Consider the following 25,881-nt stretch of genomic DNA (forward strand, 5'->3'; position numbering starts at 1 on the left):
AGAGAGAGAGAGAGAGAGAGAGAGGGGTGTGTGTGTGAGAGAGAGGTGTGTGTGAGAGAGTTCTGTGAGTGTGAGGGGGAGAGAGAGAGAGAGAGAGAGAGAGAGAGAGAGAGAGAGAGAGAGAGGGGTGTGTGTGCGTGAGGGAGAGAGAGAGAGGGGGTGTGTATGTGAGAGAGAGAGAGGTCTGTGAGAGAGTTGTGTGAGTGAGAGGAGAGAGAAGTATGTGAGAGAGAGAGGTGTGTGTGTGTGTGTGAGAGAGAAGTAGACAGGTGTCATTTGCAGCAGTTTATACAGTAACATACCGCAACATACTCCATTACAAAACCACATGCAAAGAACACACATGTTACTGTACATGGACTGAACTACTAAAGTCCCCGCAGCCCCGTTACAGGTGCGTCACTTGCACATTCCCAGTTAAAGAGTTAAATAAAGCTGATTCTGGTTTCACAGATGTTACTGCAAAAGGCCTTTTTTTAAATGTACTTTTCAAGGGACCTTTTTCCAGTAACAAGAATCATATGTAACCACCATACTACGGCTCCTGTGTCACAGAAAGGAACATTGTCCTGTAATTCCTTGTACTACAGGGCCAGGCAGTTGTCAGGCAGATTCTGTAGGGATTTTTAGTCTTTAGAAGAAATTGTCACCGTATGGAAATGTGATGTTGTTGCTGTGGGGCCCATTACAATATTATCACTTCCCCCGAGCACCAGAAACACCAGTGACATTATTATTATTATTATTATTGGCGCTGTGTTTGGGGGGTGTAGATTCCCCGGTGCAGATGATGCAGCTGAACATTCAGTGACACAGATCAGACGCTTCCCCACGTGATCCGCCATGTCCCTGTAACCCCTGTGTGTGATCAGTGTCCCCCTCCCTCTGAGCCACAATCAATGGTCTCCCCCGACATCCAAACTGTCCCCCCAATCCCCCGGCCGCTCCCCTCACCTCATTCTCGCTCTCTGGCCCCGCGTTCTCCCTGGGATATCGGCTGAGCTGGCGGCGGTGCGGGCGGGGGCAGATTAGCGGCGGATCTCCGGGGCTGCTGGCGATTTCAGATCGGGCTTGTGCCGAGCGCTTGGGGCTGACGGGGAGAGCTGCTCAGTGACCGTCCTTTGGCGGCTCCTGGATGTGCGGGTTATACTGTCACTCCCGGCTCCCCTGCAGATCATGTTTGGCCCCAGATTAGCTGCAAAGATGCTCCTTCCCGGCTGACAGTTCTTCTAGCGTTGCTGCCATTTTCTCTCCGCCGAGTAGGTGAGGTTGCAGCAGCGGCACATACACAGCTCTACATAGAATTCATATAATTCATACACTACATACAAAGCGACTGAGCTCTGCTGCCCCCTACTGTCAGCCTGAACCCCCCTCCCTCCTCTTCCTCCTGTCATACTGTACTTACACCCGGGCACCTGCATCTGCCCAAAATAGGGGGGTCTTATCCGTGCCCAACTTTATTCCTTTTACCCACAGTGTCAGAGAGATGAGTGTGGGGGTAAAGGTGGCCATACATGGAGAGATCCGCTCGTTTGGCGAAACAATCGGATCTCCCTCCAATATGCCCACCTTGAGGTGGGCAATATCGGGCTGATCCGATCATGGGCCCTAGGGCCTAACGATCGGATCCTAGCAAATGGGAACGGGCAGTCGGATCGCGAACCGCATCAACGAACAGATGCGGCCGCGATCCAATGGGATTTTTAGTCCCATCCGATCGAGTTCTGGCCGACACGGGCCAATAAGCCGCTGACTTGGTCTGTCGGCAGCTTTTATCGGCCCGTGTATGGCCACCTTAACTCAGCAGAATGAGACAGAAAGGGTAAAATAGGAGAGTGAATAGAGTGAGGCAGAGGGTCATTAGAGACAGAGAGGTGAGCATGGCAGCCATCAGGGGGGGGAGAGTTTTAGGGGGCCCCGAGGGTAAGGGGGGCCCTGGCCACACTTACTTGATTAGCCGGGCTACTGACTTCTGGAAGGCATGGACATTTAAGGGGCCCTGGCCACCAATATTCTTATAATGTGGGGGTGGGCCCTGGCCACCAATTTTTTTTTCTCATGTGGGGTCCTAGCCACTAATATTTTTTAATGGGGGGGCCCTGGCCACAAATGTTTTTTATGGGGGGCTCTGACCACCAATATCTTTTTATTTTTTATTGATAGGAATCCTAGCCACCAATATTTTTTTTGTTTTTTTACTGTGCGGGCTTGTGGTGGGCTGGGCCCAGGAAATTGTGTCGTAAGGGGCCCTGCGATTTCTGATGGCGGTCCTGGAGGTGAGTGTTAAGGTAGCTCAGCAGAATGAGAAGGGAAAGGGTAAAGGAGTGAGACAGAGTTATTGGAGACAGAGAGGTGAGTGTTAGGGTAACTCAGCAGAATGAGAAGGGAAAGGGTAAAAGAGTGAGACAGAGTTATTGGAGACAGAGAGGTGAGTGTTGGGGTAACTCAGCAGAATGAGAAGGGAAAGGGTAAAAGAGTGAGACAGAGTTATTGGAGACAGAGAGGTGAGTGTTGGGGTAACTCAGCAGAATGAGAAGGGAAAGGGTAAAAGAGTGAGGCAGAGTTATTGGAGACAGAGAGGTGAGTGTTGGGGTAACTCAGCAGAAAGAGAAGGGAAAGGGTAAAAGAGTGAGGCAGAGTTATTGGAGACAGAGAGGTGAGTGTTAGGGTAACTCAGCAGAATGAGAAGGGAAAGGGTAAAAGAGTGAGACAGAGTTATTGGAGACAGAGAGGTGAGTGTTGGGGTAACTCAGCAGAAAGAGAAGGGAAAGGGTAAAAGAGTGAGGCAGAGTTATTGGAGACAGAGAGGTGAGTGTTAGGGTAACTCAGCAGAAAGAGAAGGGAAAGGGTAAAAGAGGACACTGGCATTCACACTCTCAGCTAAACACAACAGATTCATCTGACCTGGGAAAGAAGCTGCTTCATCAGGAGGAGATTCTTTACTCTGATTCTCCCATTCCTCACACAGTTCAGGAGCAGGAAGCTTCTCACAGAGGGAAGGGAAAGATCTAAACTGCACTGCTGCTGAGCAGTAGAATAGGCATGAGGATGGTCCGTTATTTGAAGGGGTGCTGGCCATAAGCCTTTTATAAGATTATTGCATAGTCTTAGTGGTAATTTTAAGCCGTGTTCATAAAAAAAAAAAAAAAGAACAAAACAATACATATATTCATATGACAGGAGAATATCCTTTATGATGAAGTTCAAGTCCAGGGAAGGGCAATTCCGCCTTTTTTGGTTGTATAAAATCCAGATGTACTGCCAGAGCCTCCTGTAGGCTGCCAGTCCACATAGGGCAGGGATCCCCAACATTTTTTTACCCATGAGCCACATTCAAATGTAAAAAAAAGTTGGAGAGCAACACAAGCCTGAAAAATGTTGCCAATTATGGGCTGTGATTGACTATTGGTAGCCCATATGTGTTCAGGCAGTCTACAAGAGACTCTGTTTTGCAGTACAGCTGTTTTTTATGTAATTAAAACTTGCCTCTTAGCCAAGAATTCAAAAAGAAGCACCTGCTTTGATACCACTGGGAGCAACATCCAAGGATTTGGTGAGAAACATGTTGCTCACGAGCCACTGGTTGGGCACCACTGACACAGGGCTACCAATAGCCAATCACAGCCCTTATTTGGCATTTTCAGGGACTTTTTCATGCTTGTGTTGCTCTTTTTACATTTGAATGTGGCTCACAGGTTAAAAAAAAAAAAAGGTTGGAGACCCCTGCAACGCAAGCCTGTAATAATCATTTTCAGTAAGGGTGTGTACTAGGAAACATACGCACCGGCCTGATAATCACCATCAAGCTCGCTTAATTACTCCACCTCACCTTTCACTTTCTTAACAAGATGATTTGAGCTAAAGAACGGCTTCAGCCTTAGCTTCAGGCAAATGAAAAAGTGCTGTGTTGAGTATTAACGCTGTAAGGGAAGGAAAGGATGGGCTTCACAATCAGTTTGCCTGTCGAACAGTCCAGTTCTAGTATAGTAATCTGCACTGTGCTGTTGCAGGGAGTGTCTGCATATAAGCCGTAATTAATGCAATCAAGTTCCAGGAAAAAAATAACTATTCTCCTCATAAAAACACATGTGCTTCATTAGCAGTGATGGAAATAACCTTGAACAAGACAATAGCTTGGGCCCCTTTTATTTCTGGTCACACTATGGAAAGTCCTGCCCTTGTGCCAGTTTGCACCTCATGCGAGACATTGAAAAGTATATACACAACATGGCATCTTCTTCCCTCATACAAAGACAAGGGGGCAAATTTACTAAAGGGCAAAGTGACTTAACGCTAGCGAAAATTCGCCAGCGTGACGTCATTTTGGTACTTCGCCAATTTACTAACGGTCGCCGACATAACTTCACTAGCGAAGGACATAGACTCTAGCGGTCCTTCACACCCTTACGCCTGGCAAATTTGCGCTCTGGCAGATGGGCGTAACTACGTAAATTCACTAAGAGGCGGATTTTACTGAATGTTATCTCTTGCGCCAGACTTGCCTTCGCCACCTCAGACCAGGCAAAGTGCAATAGAGTAGATAGGACTTCCTCAAAATATAGTTGAAACTTTTTCTAAGTCCCAAAAATTGCTGGCGACTTAATTTTTCAGGGTGATAGGCTGCAAAAGATCGTAAATTTTTTCTGGGGTACCCGGCTTCCCCCCTACATTTCCTAACATATGGCACATAAACTATACACTGGGCTCATGTGTAGGGCAATATAGGTTCCCTGGGCTTGTGTAGTGTAATGTATTTGCTGCAACATATACGTCCATTCAACTTTAACTTCCTGCCATATGCAAATGAGGCAACGCTAGCGCAACTTCGTTTTGCTTGCCGCAGTAACGATAGTGCAACTTCGCCAGCGTTCTGCGCCCTGGACGCAACTTCGGATTTTAGTGAATTAGCGTTGTCCTGGCGAATCTACGCCTGGCGAAGTGTTGCGGTGTGAGCAAAGCCGTCGCTTGGAAGAAGATGGCGTCGGTGAACTCCATAGACTGGACCTGCGCAGAAGGGTAAGTAACAAGTTAGGGGCATTTGCCCAGTGGGACAGGTAGTCCAGGGGGGAGGAGGGAGGGGAAGCAACACAGGGGAGGGGGGAGGGTTTTTGCGCCCACTGGGTTTCCTTCTCCTTTAAGTTGTGTTGAAAAAAGACCAAAGTTCATCAAGTTCAACCCCTTCAAATGAAACCCAGATTCCATACATACACATACAGTATATAAACTATATATACCAATATCTATACTAATTGTAGATTTTACAGTTGTTATCGTGCACAAGAGCCATGGATATCTTGTAAAATATATACACCACCCTTATTGGTTATTTATGTCACAGGTCACTTACAATGGGGTATATATTATTTTTGTTTTATTACACAAGTTTCAAATATTTGCATGTTATATTCCTTGAATTGTATATGGTCATGTAACTCCCTCAATCAGGGCTGGAACTAGGGGTAGGTAGAGTAGGGATGTGCCTAGGGTGCAAAGCTTGGGGGTCGCCAGGCACGTCCCTTTCAATGCTGCCTACTCCAGTCTGGTCTGCACACGGTGGAGGGGGGCGCCACAGTCAGCCAGGTCGCCGGGGCTCCCACCGGCTTGGCTCGGCCCTCAATGACTTCATATCCTTGTAGAATACAATAGGGGGTACATGATTCTCTGTATAATTTGCATATGCAAATTAGGATTCAGTTTGGCCGGGCAGAAGGATTCGGATGAATCCTGCTGAAAAAAGCAGTATCCTGGATTTGATGCACCCCTAATAATTTGAGACAGGCTATCTTTGGCAGGTCACCAACATACAGTTCAGAATAATAGCAGTATGTGAATAAAGCTCAAAATCCATATAATCACTTTTATTTCCATACACACAAATGCGCTGGGAACACTGCACATTCTATTCCAAATCAAAACATGAAGAAATATTTATCAAATTTGTGTTATTCCTTTACAGAAAGTGAAGAAAAGGGAAATATTAGGCTGTTCCAAAAAATAGCAGTGTCTGAATTCTTCTTTCTAAACTCAAACATTCACTGTATAAACTGAAAAATGTTTCAAGATTTTGCTTTCCTTTGAATGACTGAACTAATATTTAGTTGTATAACGAGTGTTTCTGAGAACTGCTGCACATCTGTGTTGTATGGAGTCCACCAACTTCTGGCACCTGTTACATTCCACAATTCTTCTACATATCTTGGTTTTGCCTCAGAAACCAAATTTATGATGTCACCCCACAAGTTTTCTATTGGATTACGGTCTGGGGATTGGGCTGGTTACTCCATAACTCCATCTTGTTGGTGTGGAACCAAGATATTGCTTGTTTACTGGTCTATTTGGGGTCATTGTAGAGATTTCTTTTTTCTGTTTTTGCAGCATAAAGATGGCTTGTTTCACCTGCATGGAGAGCTCCTTTGACCGCATGTTGTCTGTTCACAGCAAAATTTTTGTAATAAAGGGGTGAACCTTTATCAATAATAATAATTGTATTAATTAATATCAATACAAATATTAATATAAATATACAGGATCAATAATTAAACCTTTTGATAAACTGCTTGTGAGCAATAACACACACACAAGTGAAGGTAGAATTTAAAAACATTTACTTAGCTTTGTATGATGGTAATTACAAGAATATCCAGTTCTGCATCACATCAGCACAATCGGGGAGCCCCACAACCTTTGGTTCATCACCCTCAGGTTCCCGATAATCAAGCGATGATCCAAATCCTGGCACCCACTCATGGGTCCGAGGTGAAGCTACTGACCCAAGGCAAAGGCTGTGCTTGTTAAACCCCCAACCCCAACTGCTGACATAGGCAAATATGTTTCTAAAAAAACAACAAATACTCAGCCATTGTTTTAGGAACTTTATGCTTCTTCAGCCAAGTAATATATTAGGATTGTGAGGCTGTTGTCTGCCTGGTGTTATTAGTGCTAATTGATGGGTAACAATACTTATATTTACTATATAACAATAAACAATGGCTATGACTGTTTACCCAGCAAGGCACATACAAGGCCACTGGACTCCCCTTATTCTCAGTAGGTTTCTCTAATGTGTTGTGCAAACTGTTGTCATAAACACAAATTTCTAACTAGTCAAAGTATTAACTTTGTACAAGGCCTAATTTGTTACTCAAATAAGTTGTTGGGTTAGATAAATGTCTATCTGCTGTAACAAGTACATTGACCATTGGACAATAGTCGTCCAAAAATCTGCTGCTTTTACCTAAATCAAGGATTTGATTCATATATCAAATCATATATCAAATAACTCATTGCCAGGGCTACAAAAAAATAAATAAAATTCATTACGAGGAAAAAAAACCCAAAAACAATTTCTGATAAACTTCAAATTTATTTTTTTCCAGATACAGACCCCCCCCCATGTAAACAATGCATTTCAACAATCAATGCGCTTACCAAGTTAATGTCTATGTAAGCCTTTTACAAACCCTCCAATGACATTTATCCATTTGACGTATATATATCAACCTTCATGCAAAATCATATGACTTATATTTTACCTTGTAGGAAAAGGGGTGATGAATTCAGTCGGACGCAGTGGGTTGCTGCAAAAACTGTGTTCTTTATTTTAACACAACATGTTTCGAGCTGTGCTCTTTGTCAAGTGCAAGAGCACAGCTCGAAACATGTTGTGTTAAAATAAAGAACACAGTTTTTGCAGCAACCCACTGCGTCCGACTGAATTCATCACCCCTTTTCCTACAAGTTATTGTCTTCATTGGACGGAAGCACAGTGAATGATCAGTCTAAATTGAATCCCATCGATTTGCCTTATATTTTACCTTGTTATTATGCATTTAAAAAATCAAAAAAAAAGACCAAACAGACAAATATACACGGAAATAAAACGTACGGCACAGCCTTATTGTTCATTACGCTCCATAAAATGTATAGTGACAGCTTAGCACAGGATTGGTGATACACCTACATGAATATATTCAGCACAGTTCCTTCATAACCAAATCATTGCAACAAATTTTATTTAACCAGAAGTCTTATATATGTTACCAACGGATTTCAAAGTGCCATTAGCAAGAAATCTAGTAAATGCAACGCACAAAAAGGCACTTGGCTACATGAGCCTTTCAATTTTTATTATTTCTTTCAAATGGCACTTGGGCCAAGTTATAGAATGAAAGTTTAACACAAAGTTGTGACATTTTTTTTTTTTTACTGTCTTAACAGAAGGCGGAATAAAGACATATATGCACCTGAGGAGTGAAGAAGGCATAGGAACATGCTATACTGCCTTCTTCATTTGCCAACCCTCTCAACTTTACATCACTGGGACAAAATGAGCAAGTGCCACAATGCCAGCCTTCCAGCTCTGAAGCCTTCCCAATGTAAATACCCCAACAACCTCCCATATCCACCTTTGTACACCTTCTCCTAACCAAAGCTTACCAACACCTACCAAACCCCAGTAAATGTCCTACATCACTTATATGACTCCCTTTTACACAGGCAACTTACCCACAGCCACTGTTAGGGTTGCCACCTTTTATAAAAATCTTTACCGGCTGCTGGGAGGCGGGGCCTCAAATGGGCGGGGTGTGACATCAAAAGGGGCGGACGTGATGTCAAAAGGGGCGGGGCCACACAACGGAGACCCGCAGACGCTAGAAGAGGAACAAGATAAGGTAAGTTTGGGGGCAGGCCGAGGGCTCCTTTTGATCGTATTATAAATTTACCGGCAGCTACATTGCCGGTAAATTTGTAATACTGGCCCCCGGCAGGTATTTTACCGGCTAGGCCGGTAAAATACCGGCCGGGTGGCAACCCTAGCCACTGTTGGCAGGGAAGAGCGACTATTTCCCGATCTTAATTTTGTCCAGTCTAGAAAAGGTATTTGGTGAAACTACAAGTGACATACAATATAGTTTTGGAAGAAATGTCATCTTTTATATTATTAAGTTAAGGAAAATATATGTGACCAGACTATTTTTGGTAGAGATTTTCAATAAACATGTCTTTATAATGTGCCTATCTATGTGCTTCTCTCTCCAAAGTGAAGCTGAAAATGCTATCAGAAGTGCATCATATTTATGCTTTATTTAGGAAACCTAAATTGCAAAACAAAACAGCAAAGAATTAGTTCACAGCCCTCTAGCTGTTGCACTATACCCAGGAAAGTTGTGGTTCAACAACTGATAAGGCGTAGTACTCTAGGTGGTCATACACATCGGCAAACGATATGCCAACATTGAGGTGGGCGATATTGGGCTGATCCGATAGTGGGCCCTAGGGCCTGACAATTGGATCATAATGTATGGAATATGGGTGGTCGGATCGCGGGACTGCATCAACAAACAGATGTGGTCTACGATCCAACGGGATTTTAACCCTGCCCAATCGACATCTGGCTGACTTTCAGCCAGATATCGTTCGGGAAAGCCCAACGGACTTGGTCTGTCTGCAGGTTTTATTGGCCGTGTATGGCCAGCTTAAGACTCTGGGTCAGATTTTGACCCTCATGGTGTTGTAGCATGGTTTGGAGATGTAGAACAGGTCTTCCATAAATAGTGGTTAAAACCCCATGCCCCGCATGTAAAAACATACTGAATACACTATATAAAGGATTTCCTACCTCAGGCAGAAGTTGGGCGAGGTCCCCTCTCCTCCCACAGTTGCAGCAGATGACTGTTTGTGTCCTGTAGTGCAAACGCCCAGCCAGTAATACCTCTCAAATGCTGGAGTTACTTTGGAAGCTCAGTAAAACAGTTTGTATGCCATTTTATAGGGTAATAAAAACCCAACCTTTTTGCTACAGTTTGTTCTAAAACCCATCAGAAATGAACAGGAGGATACTTCTATCAATGGCCAATAAATGGAATAATAAAGCTATAGGAGGACTGGAGAATTGTATTGCTCAATGCAAATAAGTCGAACTTGCCAAAAGTCAGACACCTACATGAAACACATTCACAGCTGCTGTATTTCACAATGTACCCAGGCTCTTTGTTTTAACACAATTTACAGTACATTAGACATTCAACATTACGCACGAATGCAATGGAAACCTTTAAGCTTTTGTATTTGATAATGTAATGCATATTTGAAACAATTCTAAGTATAGATGGCCCCCCATTGAAAGCAGACGTGACACACGGATTTGTCAGCGCAGGACACCAGTATAAAGAGGATTGTTCCTGAGTTTGATTTTTAACAAAGAGTTCTGAGACACTGTTTGGTACAGTCCAATGCGTGCCCACAGTACCAATACTCTTTATATAACACGCCACTGCATTATACTCATGTCCTTTCCGCCCGTAGAGATTAGATGACGATCGTCACATAAAAAGCTGACATTTGTAACATGGCTGCTGTGCCCTCCATAAGCATGACCAGAAGCCTGAAAAGAGCAGTAAAATAAAACTTAATGAACATGTAAACCCTCAAAGCAAATTTATGTAAAAGTGTTCCATGTCCTAAGCACTTTTGCAATTTACCGGATTTCTTTCATTCTTTCTTTCTAGTTTTAAAGATATTAGCAGTTTTTAAACTGTTAATACAGTTATGGGATCCGTTATCCTGAAGCCCGTTATCCAGAAAGTTCCAAATTACTGGATGGCTGTCTCCCATGGACTCCATTATATTATAATAAATTGATTCAGATCTTTAACAGTGATTCCCATTTTCTCTATAATAATAAACAGTACCTTGTCCTTGATCCAAACGATCAACGACAAGGTACATGTCATGGAACTCCGAGGTGACTTCTAATATCCTCATATTTTGCAACTGGGGGTACTTTATTTATTATAATACACAAGTTTCAGTGAGTCATGTGACACAAATGACATCAGAACTCACCGTTTATAACTGATGACATCAGAACTCACCGTTTATAAGGATATAATTTACAAGATATTCATGGCTTTTGTGTATTATAATTAATATTAAAGGGGTTGTTCACCTTTGAGATAACTTTTAGTATGATGTCGATAGTGATAATCTGAGACAATTTGCAATTGGTTTTCATTTTTTTTAGCTTTTTATTTAGCAACTCTCCATTTTGCAGTTTCAACAATCTGGTTGCCAGGGTCCAAATTATCCTAGCAACCTTGCATTGATTTGAATAAGAGACTGAAAAATTAATAGGAGAGGCCTAAATAGAAAGATAAGTAAAAAAAAGAAGCAATAACAATACATCTGAAGACTTAGAGGATTTTTTTTTTAGATGGTATCAGTGAACCCCATTTAAAAGTTGGAAAGATACAGAAGAAAAAGGCAAATAATTCAAAAACTATAAATATAAATAAAAAGTTGGCCATTCTATAACATACGTTAACTTAAGGTGAACCACCCCTTTAACTGAAGGCAAAACAAGCCTATTGGGTTTATATGATTTTTTAGTAGATTTAAGATACAGAGATCCAAATTAAGGAAAGATCGATTATGTGGAAAACCCCAGGTCCCGGGCATTTTGGATAATGGGTCCAATACCCATATAATGAATTTGAAACATTGTCATTTCCACGGACATGCTCAGTCAGCTAAAAACAAATTTCCTAACAGAATGAACATTTTGTGATGTTGTTCTGCTGAGTGAGGAGAGAAAAGTCAGTTCTATGGACAGTTCTAAGCAGAGCAACAACACAAGACATTCATTTTATCTGGAAAATTATTTTCAAACTACTGTAGCCAGTTGGCCAAAAACACTAGATGGTGTCACTGTGGGGATTTATATTTACTTAGAAAAAAACAACTACAAAAGCTACTTTGTCTGTAACTTACCCGGAATTGTGAGCATGGAAAAGAGAAGAGATGCACTTTGCCAAAATCATCCCCAGTAGCCAAAAGTTTCTTATCCGTGGATCTGCATATGGCATTAAGATCGGTTCCATCAGAGCCCTCGGGCCAAACTCCTGTAAGAGGATAATGTGAAAGGTAGGTTACAGAATGCAAGCAGTTAATAGTGATTCAAATACATGGTTGGAATCTCCACATTAGTAATGAGAAGTGGTTATCAAATCATGAGCGTCTTAAAGGAGAACTAAAGGTGAACAAAGAGCTGGGCTACGCCCTTTAACATTCATATAACATGGCAGCATAAAAAAATCAGAAGCTAATAATTAGCTTTGTAGCATCCGCTTCCATGATAGACAAACCTCATTTTCTGCTTGATTTCCCACAACATACGCACAGCTTCTCAACAGCTGCCTAGACCACACTGAGCATGAACACTACCACTGATCATGATGGTGACCCCCGTGTGCAACGTTGAAGGCCTAAATTATTACTGTTATAGAGATTCTGAAACTTTAGACTATGTTTCTACACAAATTATCTCTAATGTGAACATGCAAATATTTAAGTGTTAAGCTCAACTTAAGGGGGAAGTAGTGTTTTTCTTCTCTACTCCGGAATGGAAAATAATTTATACTCTGATCTTGTGAATAATGCCATAGCTCCATAGTGACCTAGCTGCTTTTTGGACAGAAAGTTGAACAATATGTTGTATTTATAGATGTACTCCTTGATAAGTCCTTGATAAGAGATGCCAATGCACAGCCAATTTTGGTTAGGTCTCCCCCAGAACTTAAAGGAAACAGTTCAGTGTAAAAATAAAAACTGGGTAAATAGATAGGCTGTGCAAAATAAAAAATGTGTCTAATATAGTTAGTCAAAAATGTAATGTATAAAGGCTGGAGTGACAGGATGTCTCACATAATAGCCAGAACACTACTTCCTGTTTTCAGCTCTAACTCTGAGTTAGTCAACGACTAGAAGGGGGCCTACATGAGACATAACTGTTCAGTGAGTTTGCAACTGATCCTCAGCATTCAGCTCAGATTCAAAAGCAACAGTTATGATCCATGTGTCCCCCCCCCCTCAAGTCACTGATTGGTTACTGCCTGGTAACCAATCAGTGGAAACCAAGAGAGCTGCAAAGCAGGAAGTAGTGTTCTGGCTATTATGTTACACATCCAGTCACTCCAGCCTTTATACATAACATTTTTGCCTAACTATATTGAAAACATGTTTTATTTTGCACAGCCTATTTACCCATTTTTTATTTTTTTACTGAACAATTCCTTTAAAAGGTCTGACAGCTAATGACATAAGCTGTGTCATATACCTTTGGCCAACTGAAATCACAGGCTTAACGTCACAAAATTAATATTCTCTAGTTTTCTTACAGAAAACGTGTTTATATTTACCTTAGGTTCATACAGATCCTATATACAAACTTTTAAAAATATCATGCCTTCTGCTCACAAGTGGTAGAGGTTTACAGTGGACCTATGACTATCGTAAGTCAAATGCAAAATGTATGGTAATTATTCAAAAAGAAATGTAATTATAGCTGCAAGGAGAAAAAAACAAAAAAGTTTTCATATTTACAATGACTTAAAGTTTGTCTGATACTAACCAAACACCTGGAAGCCAAGAGTGCATGTGTGCGTGGCCCACTCAAGATCTCTGGTTGTTTCCACACTTACTACTTGCTTGCAGGCTGAGGGAATCCCTACACAGAAAAAGGCCAATGGTTACAACATTTTTCTGAATGAATTAAAGGCTTAACAATAATCACTTGACAGACCATCGATGCAACCGATTCATGATACAGCATGAGTTACAGCAGCACTCCTTTTTAGCTAAGCAGCCAACACATTTATAGAAAATTGAGAAAGAGCATCAAACAAAAAGCAGTGATGAATAAATCAGTAAGGGTAACTATATGGCACACCCCACTCTGGAAATGGTAGTGGTGGCACCAGACCAGGTGACATTAATGGTGAGGAAAGAAAAGGGGGCAAATTCACTAAAGGGTGAATTTTCACCAACGAAGGCTCCGCACACTTCATGCCACTTCGCCTGGTGTAAATACGTTACCACTAAGCTAATTCACTAAAATGCGCAGTTGCATCTCAGCAGCCAAATGTTGGCAAAGTTTTGCTAATGCTAATTGTTAGCACGAGCATTTCATATCATTCTTTCGCTAGCGTTCATTTCTGTTTAGAGAAACTTCATTAGTACTCTTACGCCAATTTTAATAGGGTGGGTACATATAGGTATTATGGACGCCTTTATTAGAGATGTTGGTGCAAATGCTTGAAGTGGCCACTTATTATTAAAAAATGTCCAAGGAAGCAAAATAAAGACAAAAGAGATTCTCTAATGCCCTAGACATGAGCCCACCTTAAAACAAATGTGGCATGCCCCTCAAATTGGTAGGGATGCACCGAATCCAGGATTCGGTTCGCGATTCGGACAATATTCTGCCTTTATTATCAGGATTCGGTTACAGCCGTATCCTTCTGCCCGACTGAACCCAATTCGGAATACTAATTTGTATATGCAAATTAGGGGCGGGGAGGGAATTCGCATGACTTTTTGTCACAAAACAAGTAAAAAATGTTTTCCCCTTCCCACCCATGATTTGCATATGCAAACTACGATTTGGTTCGGTATTTGGCCGAATCTTTTATGAAGGATTCGGGGGTTTGGACAAATCCAAAATAGTGGATTTACAAATTGTTAAAAAAATGAACACAAAAATAACACAAAAAAGTTAGGACTTTTGAAGGCAATCCCACTTTAAAATATGAAAAAACGTCAGCGTTTTTTAGAACTTATGACTTTCCAGCATACAGGATATGATGTCACTGACATAAGATTGAGAAGGATGTAGCTTCATCTTATCAGTTTGCCAGGTCTAAGGTGGAAAAGGAAACTCTGGTGAAAGAGGTAAATTCTGTAAATTTCGCACTTTAGAGCAACGGTCGTTCGTCAGAGCGAAAATTCACCTGGTGATAGGGTGCAAAACGACACTAGCAACGGTCTCTTTCGTTAGCAAAATTTCCTCTACACCTGTTCATAAATTTGAGATGTACCTGCGGACGGGATTTCTAGCGAAATTTCGCTAGCGACGTCCACTTCGCCCTTTAGTAAATCTGCCCCAAGGAGTTGGTCTCCTTGGCTGGCTCAAATAGTTTTCTGCTTACATATTCTCAAACTGTGCCTCCGTTTCCAGAGATACAGTAAAGCCAAGCCCAAAGCAGATACCTCTGCAATCTAATGCTAGTTCCAGCCATGTGTACACTTCATATATAGGTGTATACTCATGCAGTCACTTAGTTAACTGGTTTTTAGCTCAATCAAAAGAATTCCATTTGTGGTCTGTCCTTTTGAAATCACCATGTTGTCAAAATGACCACACGTATGGATATTCTGATTGACCAGATCTGACTGTGTGGGTCTGCACAAAGCCTGTGTCAGTACCATAATTCCCATGAACCTACCAATGTCAATGGAATTTTGTTTAGATTCTGCTTCACTGACGCACTTGCATTCGTTTTGTCTATTGTCCAATAAACTGTACTTGTTTACTTTACTAACAGCAGAAATGGTTAGCAAGTCCTATGTTTTTAACATGGGTGAATGGTCTTCTGCAAACACTTACAGTACAAGATTTCATAGTCTCCAGAATTGGACATCAAATACTGCGAATTCACAGACCAGTCCAAATGAGTAATGAAACTGGAATGCCCCTAAAAATATAAAGGAGAGTCAGACTTACAGTAATTCCAGTTAAAGGGAGACAACTCATGACCATTAACACCAGTGTAAATATAATGTAAATATTTTATTCACTGCAAACAATATATAATGCTCTACTGTTTTATGGTCTAAAATGAATAGAACTCCTGCTTATAAAGGGTTTATATGCTGTTATTCAATATATTCACACAAGCACCATCAAGTGTCCCATAAAGCGTCATATATTTTGCTCTGGAGTTTGTGTTGCTGTTCAACTTTTTAAACATAACACAAAAAGACAAAACAGAAAATCTTAATACACTTACTGAGCATTTCCCAATTCGACTGTATTTTCTTCCGTTCTCATTAACAGCATATATATAGATGTAGTTGTCATGGGAACCAATTGCAAGAAAATTCCCATCTATTGAGGGAAAAGAAGGATTGCAAAATTATGAGTCAGCAAAGACAAAATTGTCAGTAGGCTGTTGCTCAGTATTCAGGTTCCAAATTCGCCATTTCCTCTAACTTCTCTACAGCTTCTACCTGGTACTTGGTGATAGACTAAAATCCTGAAAACATTTCATCACATCCGCTAGAACAGATTTTAGAACAGTACGGTAGGATTATAAAAATATGCACATAAAGTTTCAATTAGTCCAGGCAATGTAAATGTAATGGTTTGTACACTGACAGTACAGTATATATGCCGCAATGGATACCGTATATACATTAGGAGATATATATATATATATATATATATAGCTTTATAGGTAGACTGATTAGGGTTAAGAACATTTTTTTTTATTTACACATGCTTCATACAGCATTTCTCTCTCTAATAATTTGTATGTATAGACTTTATAAATACATTTCAACAAGGACACAGAGTGCTGTACTTGCCATAACAGGCACCTTTGGGTAAAATAAATATGCTAGTATATAATGCGACTAACAGGGTTTTATAGTACAGATCCAGTAACCCATAGTAACCAGTAAGCTTTCACTGGTTCTAAAGCAGTGCATATATTTAAAGCAAGATTTTATTGGTTGCTATTGGTAACTAGACCAAGGAAAACACTGTTTTTCCAGCTGGCATTGGAGTCAGAACCATGATGTTCAGTCTGATATTACATATCGAATTCAGAGAACTTCATCTCTAGGCCAACTCTTTCATATGGAAAAAAATTAGGTCATCTGTCATTTCCATTTACCACGAGAAGGAAACGTGCAACAATGAATGAGCAGAAAGAGTTCAGAAAGGGTAGCGATGAGGTATCAAAGGCAGAACAGAAATGAACTCAATATCCCCTGCTCCATATGCTTCTCTAAATAAGCAAAAGACTTACACTTTATAATATGGATTATTTTCAATGTCTTAAATATCGACTATACTACCGTTATAATTAAAGGAACATGGCAGATGCTACAAACAGTGCTCTCACCATTCAACAATACTATACCAGCCCTGTTAAAACGGTTAGGGAGGGCAGAAGATATTTGTATATAAAGTCACTGCTAAGCAGTCATGCAAAATCATTTGGAGTTTGTCTTAGCCTTGCAGTCCACAGCAACAAGTTCACATTTAATGGAGAATTGCAATTCGAGTAATGAAACCTGTTTTTTGTACAAAGCTTGACTAGCCACCTGCCTGACCTGTGTCCTGGATACTTATTATTCTTCTGTTCTCTACTTTGTTCCTGACCTGATGTCTATACCTGTAGCCACGGTTTCACTTTTCTGAAAGACTGAAGTGAAAGTGACATTTTAACAAGTATTCCTGGAAAAACCCTAGAGCCCAAACAGAGTGCTAGTAAACGCAGTCACTTGAGGAACTCTCCATCTTTTATAAAGATCTCATGTCTGTGGTTGCCTCTATACTGCCTCCAGTCATAGTACAGCCTGGGTATGAACATGGGACCAGCAGAGGTCACAGCCCCACAAACCAGCAGGAAACATTTTTAAAAGCTTTAGTCAACATGCTTCCCATTTGCAAATGCACTTGTCTTAGCATTTATTAGCCCACTAGCTCTGCCTCCCAGTCATGCTCTTCTTTTAAAGCAGGGATGCCCAGGACATCGATCGCGGTCTACCAGTAGATCCTAGTAATGTTCATGGTAGACCACGACCTGGGGCATGGTGTCGGGAGTGAGCGAGGGTGGGGGGTCAGGCTGGCTGAGCTGCATGAAGGGAGGGCAGGCTGAGCAGCAAGCATGAAGGAAGGGAGGGAGTGTTGAGTAGCAAGCACAAAGGAAGGGAGGGAGGAAGGGAGGACAGAGCAGCAAGCATGAAGGAAGGGAGGGCGGGCTGAGCAGCAAGCTCGAAGGAAGGGAGGGAGGGCTGGCTGAGAAGCAAGCATGAAGGGAGAAAGGGAGGGAGGGAACAAGGGCTGAGCAGCAAGCACGAAGGAAGGGAGGGAGAGTGGGCTGAGCAGCAAGAAGGAAGGAAGGGAGGGCTGAGCACGAAGGAAGGGAGGGCAGGCTGAGCACAAATGAAGGAAGGCAGGCTTGGCTGAGCACGGAGGGAGGGGAGTTGGGGCCATCAGGCTGAGCATGGATGGCTACTCTGCAGATTTCCCCCCGTCCCCTGAACTGATTAGTGCAGCAGTACAACATTAAGCAGTTTTATTACTTTTACTGCCTGCTGGCACTTCCCCCATAACTCTTGGCCAACTCATTTAATTTCCTGTAATTCGACTGGGGGTTTGGATAATTCCCTATTTGAATTTGACAGTTTTGACCATAAAAAGAATTTGAACATTCAAATGTTCAATTAGACCCTTAAATCTGCCCCTTAATGACCAGCTAACTATTAGTATAAGGTAAATAATTGCTTATTCTGCAAGTGCAATAATTTATATTTTATTCAGTCTCAGTGAAAAATAGCAGTGTAGAGTTTGTGCAAAAAAAAGTACCGTTGGGGTATAAATTGCTTCCCATACATCACACATTTATGGCTTTCTGTTACAAATCTACATAAGAATGAGTGAACACGACACAGTCTTATCTCCTATTATAGGTTAAAAAACGGAGCATCAGTTGGTCTAAAACAGGGGTGTCCAAAAGGTAGATTGGGATCTACCATTAGACCTTTAGCTGGTGATCAGTAGATCTCAAGACACTGTCAACAAACAGCTTGTATAAATCACCCTCCTGTTTCACACTTTTCATTCAGATATATATTAAGTTAAGGTTACATAAGAAAAAGTTGTTTGTTAAATATAGCAATATATATTTTCTCATAAAATATTTAAGGAATATTTTCAATGGAACAGAATGCTAACAATGTTTTATGGATGTAGATCATAATGGGACAACATCACTAAAAGTAGACCTCGCATTAGTAAAGTATGGGCACTCCTGGTCTAGAACCATAAACATTTACTTCATTAGCTCCAGCAGCTTTCATCATTTCTATAATAAATAATATAATAAATAAGTGAAACAGTTTGCCAATTTGACATGTAAAGACAGACCTGGTGAGTAACACATGACAGACAACTGCTCATTGCCATCTGTATGCACAGTGACTAAATCTTTTGTTTCTGTGTCTAAAACAAACCACCTGCAAAACAAGACATATAATTATTTATAGTGTGACTGCATTAAGAAGCATTTCTGTATACGTTAAAGGAGACATATGTGAAAAACAAGAATGTGTCAGTGCATTATATTTGTTTAACTATTAAAATAATTTGCTGTAAAAAAAAAAAAAAAAAAAGTAAGTTGTGTTTCGGATTGATTTATTGAAAATTTCTAGTTGTGCCCTTCTGTTCCACTTTCTGTTGCCTCCTTTTCCAGGCTATGCAGCTAGGCTCACCTGTTCGAGAACTGGAGTCTGTCTTTGCTTGTGTGACTGCAGGGCTGTGATTGGCTCACGCTCTCTTACTGTGCTTCTGGCAATGACATTAGGACACTCCTACCCCTCATTTTAAACTCGAATAGGGGCTATAACAGATCAATAGGGAGCTCCAATAAAGGGGCCATTTTTAAAGGAGAACTAAACCCTAAAAATGAATATGCCTAAAAATGTCATTGTATATATTGAAGTTTGTGAAGATTCTCAGTAATCCAGGTCATGTTATATCTGTAGACTGTAGTCAAATCAACTGGACTTCCCCGCCACAGCAAGTCCAGTTGATTTGACTTATTTCTACAGATGTACGTACATATTGAACTTATTGCACCAGTTTCAGCTTGTCAATAGCAGCAATGATCCAGGACTTCAGACTTGTGGGGGGGGGGGGTGTCACCATCTTGTAAAGTGTCTGTGACACTCACATGCTCAGTGGGCTCTGAGCAGCTGTTGAGAAGCTAAGCTTAGGAGTCGTTGCAAATTATCAAACAGAAAATGAGGTTGGTCTGTAATATAAACTGATGCTACAAGGTGGATTATTAAATTCTGATGCTAATTGCACTGGTTTCTGAGCTGCCATGTAGTAATTATTGTATATATTGTGACATTTCTATTCTATGTGTAATGTATATTGTGAGTGGCTCCCTAAGCTCAGTAAGTGACAGCAGCACAGAGCATGTGCACAAAAGAAGATGGGGAGCTACTGGGGCATCTTTGGAGACACAGATCTTTACTACTAAAGGGCTGTGGTTGCCGTGGGCTGATACAGAAGACCAAAACATAAATGTACAACATTTCTAGACTATTTCTTTAGGTAAGCTTTAGTTCTCCTTTAAAGTTAAACATTTTTTGTTCAGAGTGAAAATGGACACATATATTAGTCATTATTGCCTACAAGATTGGAGGAGTGTTTATGTATGCTTTATGCCTCATTTAATGTTACTTCTGAAGACTAAGTAATTGGCTACTAAACTCAGGTCTGGATCTGTGGCAAGGCCAGAAAGACCTTGGCCTAGGGTGGCACAAATTAAGGGGCAGCATCCCACCCAGCCGCACCTGAAATTTGCTCACTTGCGAGTGCTGGGGTCAGAGATCGACCTGTCGATGTGCTCCGGGTGTAAGATAAAAGAATGCACTTGCGCAATCTCGGGGAGCAGGGAGGGGGTGGACATTGGAGGCCTCTGGGAGCTCTGAAGATAAATCTGTCCCTAACTAAAATATTAATAAATTGGGAATGATCAGCCTTTAATCTACAGCAATAATTATCCAAGGGGAAAATAGTGTATCCTTAAAATGAAGTATTTAGCAATGTTTCTAAACATGAAAGGCACGGTGTCATTATCACTTCCATTAAGGCCTGCTTTATATCCCCCCCCCAAATTCCTGCCAGTATTATCATAAGGCTCTGACATTGCTCCATTCAGTAGAATACAGAGAGCCTGTTCTGTCAAATAGTTTTGGGGGCAGTAAAATCTTCCTATATGGCGTATAAAACCACCCAAAAATCGCCTTTGCTGCTAAGGGATGGTTAAAGAGGTGGTTCACCTTCAAACAACTAGTTGTTTTCAGATAGATCCCCAGAATTAACAACTTTTTCCAATTACTTTCTATTTTCTATGTGTCACCGTTTTTTTAATATTGAAGGGTAAGGGTAAGGGCACACCTGGCGATTTGGGGAGATTTAGTCGCCTGGCGACTGATCGCCTCTTCTTTGAGGCAACTTTGAGGCTTCACCTGGTCTTCCGCCGGATATAATGAAAAAATCGCCTGCAGCATGGCACACACAGCGCTTCGTTTTCTGAAGTTGCCTCATGAGGAAACTTCGGGTGACTTCGGAATTCGAAGCGCCGCGTGTGCCATGCCGCAGGTGATTTTTCATTATATACAGCGGAAGCCGTTCAGGGAGATTAGTCACCCCAAAGAAGAGGCGATTAGTCGCCAGGCGACAATCTCCCCGAATGCCAGGTGTGCCCTTACCTTAAAGTGTCATTTTTCACCTTCTAAAGCAGCTCTGTAAACTGTTCAAAATTGATAAATTTAGTTGATAAATTCCTTATCTTTGTCCCTGCTGAGCAGAATCCCTGAGTTTCATTACAGGCAGCTGTTAGAATTGATACAATAGTTGCTAATACTCCAGAGATGCTGCTGAGAAATTTAGCAAATTGTAACAGTTCAGAATCTGCACCTGAATTACTGAGCTGCCAGACTCAAACACCAGAGACTGGGACATTAAACTTTAAACTTAGATTTATGGTTAGTATTCTGTTTAAAGAAACATGCTTTATAGCCTACTAAATTTAGTTTTACAAGGAAACTAGACCTTAGACCAAGAAAGAAAAAAGTCACTTTGGACAGACGAGAGAAGACATGCAATTCCTTAAAATACATTGGGAAAACAGAATGTCGGTATTTCTCACCTTCCAGTTAGTGTTCCTATTGCTACAACAGAACCGTTAGGATGAAACCCTGAGGATTGTGCTGGATCCTTGAAAGAAAATATAATAAAATTAATAAGAAAACATGACATTTATTTTACCTGTTGCTCCACCCTGAAAACAGAACTGCAGCCACAGTTTGCTTCAAATTACAGACCCCTCTAATAACTTGATACATGTGAAATATATCCTAACATGTGTCACTCTGTTATTTAGAGCAGATCAAATTCAAGGATATATATACTGCTGGCAATATCCTAAATATACGGGGTCCTCGGAAATGCTCCTTTATCTGTTATGTATAAAGTGCCCATGGTTTTGGGACATAGTTAGCCATTCATTGCTAGGTAATGTAAATTCATTGCTAGGTATAAACTGTCTCCCTTCTGTAATCAGCCAATGACTGATGAGCATGAGGTGTGTGTTAACATCATACGTGCGGACTACCTAGAAGACCTCTGGTGACCTTTTACTTTTAGGGAGTAATGATCACCTTTTCTCTGTTTTCCGAACCCCTAGTCCCCTTTCCAATAAACTCAGACAGCCACTTTCATAAAGATGTATATATTTATTTATATCTATATTTAAGGCAGGTTATATATAGAGTTAAAAGGTTGAACTTGATGGATGTGTGTCGTTTTTCAACCTTACTATGTTACTATATGGTAAACACACTAAAGGCACATCACACCAAACAATAACATCCCTCCCATGTCTGAGAGATGCCAGTTATCCATTGGTAAAGCCAAGCATGCACTACCATATTCTCCAAGGAATTCGGCCAAGGGATCAAGGTTTTCCATATTTTTAAAGGAGTTTTCAGTTGCTAATTGTCTCTGAATATCAATGTTCAACCTCATACTCAAAGTTAATTTAATTGTGGTCTTCATTTTTTATTTTGTTTTAATTAATTCACTTTTTTCCCCATCAGTAAGGGCCAATACGCCTTAGCAACCAGACAGTGGTTGGAATAAGCGACTAGAATATGAATAGGAAAGGGCTTGAACAGAAAGAGAAGTATTAAAAAAGTAACAATAAATCTGTATCCTTGCAGAAAAATAGTTTTTAGATGCTGGGACGCCCATTTGAAAGCTGCAGAGAGCCAGAAGAAGGTAGCAGAGGTAGTGATGAGAAGCAGATGATTTTTATCGTTTATGGAGAAACAGGATCCCAGAGGTATGCTAAAAACCGCACTAACTTGATTTTTCATGTTAAACAAACAAGATATATGTTCGCTTTAAATGTATGTATTTTTAACAATTCTCTTGCTCGGTAAATAATATGCTTTAATCAGGGAGCCCATACCCACCTCAATGATCTTGGTCCAAAGAGGATGATGGCTGGTGGCATCCCATAATGTAATTTGCTTGTCTTGACCACAGGTCAGGAACTGATGCTTCAGTGCATGTGCAGCAAGTCCCCAGAGCTCATCGGTATGACTCTATAAAGGAGAGACACAGATCATCTTAAAACATACCTATTTGGTACTGCTCAACATAAAACAAATTGCTCAAGCAGGGGTTATTTAATCTTGAGCAAACTTAATGCCTTTTACAACATTTCCCCTTGGCAGACATCTTTTACATGCTTTATAGAGAACCATAAAATGTTTCTTTTTTACCTATAACGCGCTCATGTGAGTTAACTTTTTTATACCATCTTTTGATAACCAGTCATAATTTTAATTCAGTGTAAACATAAAACTGGGCAAATAGATAGGCTGTGCAACATAATGATGTTTTCAAAATATATACAAATATACAAGTGGTGCTTGAAAGTTTGTAAACCCTTTAAAAATTTCTATATTTTTACATGAATGTGACTTAAAACATCATCTTATCTTCAAACAAGTCCTAAAAGAACATGAAGAAAACCTAGTTAAAGTGATACGGACACTAAAAAAAACGTACATTTTAAAATATGAATGTACATTAAAAGTTGCCTATAGGTCATGTTGATCATTTTTTGCAAGTTATGGTTAGTTGTAGTTTCTAAACCTGTTTTGCCAACCTGGCTGTCCCATCTCAGCCTGTCAGTTAAAGTTTCAATTGTGAACGGACTCCTGCGGCACAAATATGGCAGCCACCTCATACAGGAACATGGGGCATCAGACAGGTAATGTATAAGCGTTGTGCAAATACTTTATGGCAAAGTTATAAGTAGCTTTCAAAGGCAACATTATGATAAATGTAAAAAAAAAAAAAAGTTTAATTTCTGGTGTCAGTCTCTCTTTAAAGAAATGAAACAGAAATTATATTTGGTCATGTATTAATAATGAAAAAAAAATGATCCAATAACTTGTCTGTGGCATATGTAAGTGAATCAGAATTCCCTTACTTTCACTCAGTATTTGGTATGACCCCCTTGTGCAGAAATAAATGAAACAAAACATTTGCGGTAACTGTTGATCAGTCCTTCACATCGACACAGAAGAATTTTTGCCCATTCCTCCTTACAGAACAGTTTCGGCTCTTGGATGTTGGTGGGTTTTCTCACAAACCGCTCACTTTAGGCCCTTCCACAACATTGCAACTGGATTAAGGTCAGGAATTTTACTTGGCTTTTCCAGAGCATTCCCTTTATTCTTCTTTAACTATTCGCTACGCTGCCATTACACATCATTGCTGTTCAGTGTTCTCCTGATGGTGGATTCATGAACATCAACATTTATCAATGTGAGACAGTTGCTTAGAAGTTACCCTGGATTCCATTGTAACCTCTCGGACTATTAGGCACCTTGCAGTTGGAATTACCTTTGATGATGGACCACTTCTGGGTAGGTTAACAACAGTCTTGAATTTCCTCCATTTTTAGACAAACTATCTGACTGTTGATTGATGGAGCCCAAACTGTTTAGGGTTAGTCTTATAACCTTTTCCCGCTTTATGGGCATCAACAACTCTTTTTGTGAGGTCCTCAGATAAAATGTGTTATGTGTGTGATCAGGCTTTGCTGGATCCCCGTTCTTTAAATAAAACAGGGTCTCTCACTCACACCGTATTGTCATCCCATTGACTGAAATCACCAGACTCTGATTTCACCTTCAAATTATATTATAATTCTAAGGATTCACTAACTTTTGACACACATAGATATTTTAAAGGGTATACAAACTTTCAAGCACCACTGTAGTTAGTTAGCCAAAAATGTAACCTATAAAGACTGGCGTAAACCAATGTCGAACACAATAGCCAATACACTATGATACACAGTGAGCAACCTGTTAGTCAGTCAGCAATTTGAAGGGAGGGCACATTACATAACTGTTCCATTTGTTTACTTTTGATCCGGAGCACTGACCTGTGTAGAAAGGAATAAACTAACTACTAGATTACCCACCTGGGTAATAGTGTTGAATTCCCCAGATAAAGTGCCTTGAAGAACAAAATTTCTTGTTGTGCCAATAAGCACAACATCTCCTTTTCCCTCAGCAACAGTACGTACTGGACCAAACTGTTCTGGAATCTAAGACAGGGGGAAAAAAAAGTATAAAAATGTATTCTATATTAATAAATTTTTCTGAAAAAAATCTAACCAAAAGAACATACACATAGGAGGCAACAACTAGTAACTCTCACTGCAGGACAGCAAACCAAATTTTTATGGACTACCACTACTGGCCTCACCCACTGATTGGCTACTTGCAAACAGATTTGCATGTGGACAATTCTCTGCTTGGTGCGCCTGAACACCAACATGTAAGCCCTCTATTTGAATGCTAGGAATAGGCTGAATATATTTACTGGCCGAGTTCACCTAAAAGAGCAGAGGGGTATATGGAACAGTGCAGAAGCAGGGAGAGGTAGTAATGGACTTGCCCCTGCAAAAATAGATATAATCACCTCGACTTTATTTAGTTGTTGATAATTTCCATTCCACGACACAAGATTTCGGTCTTTTCCTCCAGATACTAATGTTCCATCTCGCTGCATACAAAGTGCAAAAATCCCACCACCGTGGGCTCCTTGAACTGCATGTGTTATCCTGTTGGTACCTGCAGAATACAAATAAAGCATTTGATTAAGTCTTTACGAGTAATTTTTAAAAGAGAGTGACTACGCCATCAACA

General features: G+C 40.6%; 2 protein-coding genes and 1 long non-coding RNA gene across 10 annotated transcripts in view; all 3 read right to left on the minus strand.

Annotated features, from left to right (window-relative positions):
- Window positions 1–1,311, minus strand: part of evl.S (Enah/Vasp-like S homeolog) — a 93,390-nt gene extending 92,079 nt beyond the window's left edge. Inside the window, exon 1 of one of the 2 annotated variants that reach the window (XM_018232167.2) lies at window positions 955–1,311. In XM_018232167.2, coding sequence (XP_018087656.1) covers window positions 955–959 — 5 coding nt within the window. In that variant the 5' untranslated portion in view covers window positions 960–1,311. 2 annotated transcript variants of the gene reach the window in all.
- Window positions 1,312–7,355: 6,044 nt separating this feature from the next.
- On the minus strand, window positions 7,356–9,327 carry LOC108699780. Its single transcript, XR_001932870.2, has 2 exons — window positions 7,818–9,327; window positions 7,356–7,535 (listed from the first exon to the last, which is right to left on the minus strand). It is a non-coding gene; the product is annotated as an uncharacterized LOC108699780 (long non-coding RNA).
- A 644-nt stretch (window positions 9,328–9,971) lies between these two features.
- The window catches only part of LOC108699781 (echinoderm microtubule-associated protein-like 1), a 61,552-nt gene continuing 45,642 nt past the window's right edge, over window positions 9,972–25,881 (minus strand). For all 7 annotated transcript variants that reach the window (XM_041574377.1, XM_041574380.1, XM_041574376.1 and 4 more), the window contains 10 exons: window positions 25,655–25,806; window positions 25,152–25,277; window positions 23,122–23,253; window positions 21,795–21,862; window positions 18,998–19,086; window positions 15,849–15,946; window positions 15,446–15,533; window positions 13,412–13,507; window positions 11,773–11,903; window positions 9,972–10,387 (listed from right to left, as the gene is read on the minus strand). In XM_041574377.1, the coding sequence (XP_041430311.1) occupies window positions 10,262–10,387; window positions 11,773–11,903; window positions 13,412–13,507; window positions 15,446–15,533; window positions 15,849–15,946; window positions 18,998–19,086; window positions 21,795–21,862; window positions 23,122–23,253; window positions 25,152–25,277; window positions 25,655–25,806 (1,106 nt within the window). In that variant the 3' untranslated portion in view covers window positions 9,972–10,261. The remainder of the gene's footprint in view (window positions 10,388–11,772; window positions 11,904–13,411; window positions 13,508–15,445; window positions 15,534–15,848; window positions 15,947–18,997; window positions 19,087–21,794; window positions 21,863–23,121; window positions 23,254–25,151; window positions 25,278–25,654; window positions 25,807–25,881) is intronic.

Source organism: Xenopus laevis, chromosome 8S, assembly GCF_017654675.1.
Source record: "Xenopus laevis strain J_2021 chromosome 8S, Xenopus_laevis_v10.1, whole genome shotgun sequence".
NCBI classification, from domain to species: Eukaryota; Metazoa; Chordata; class Amphibia; order Anura; family Pipidae; genus Xenopus; species Xenopus laevis.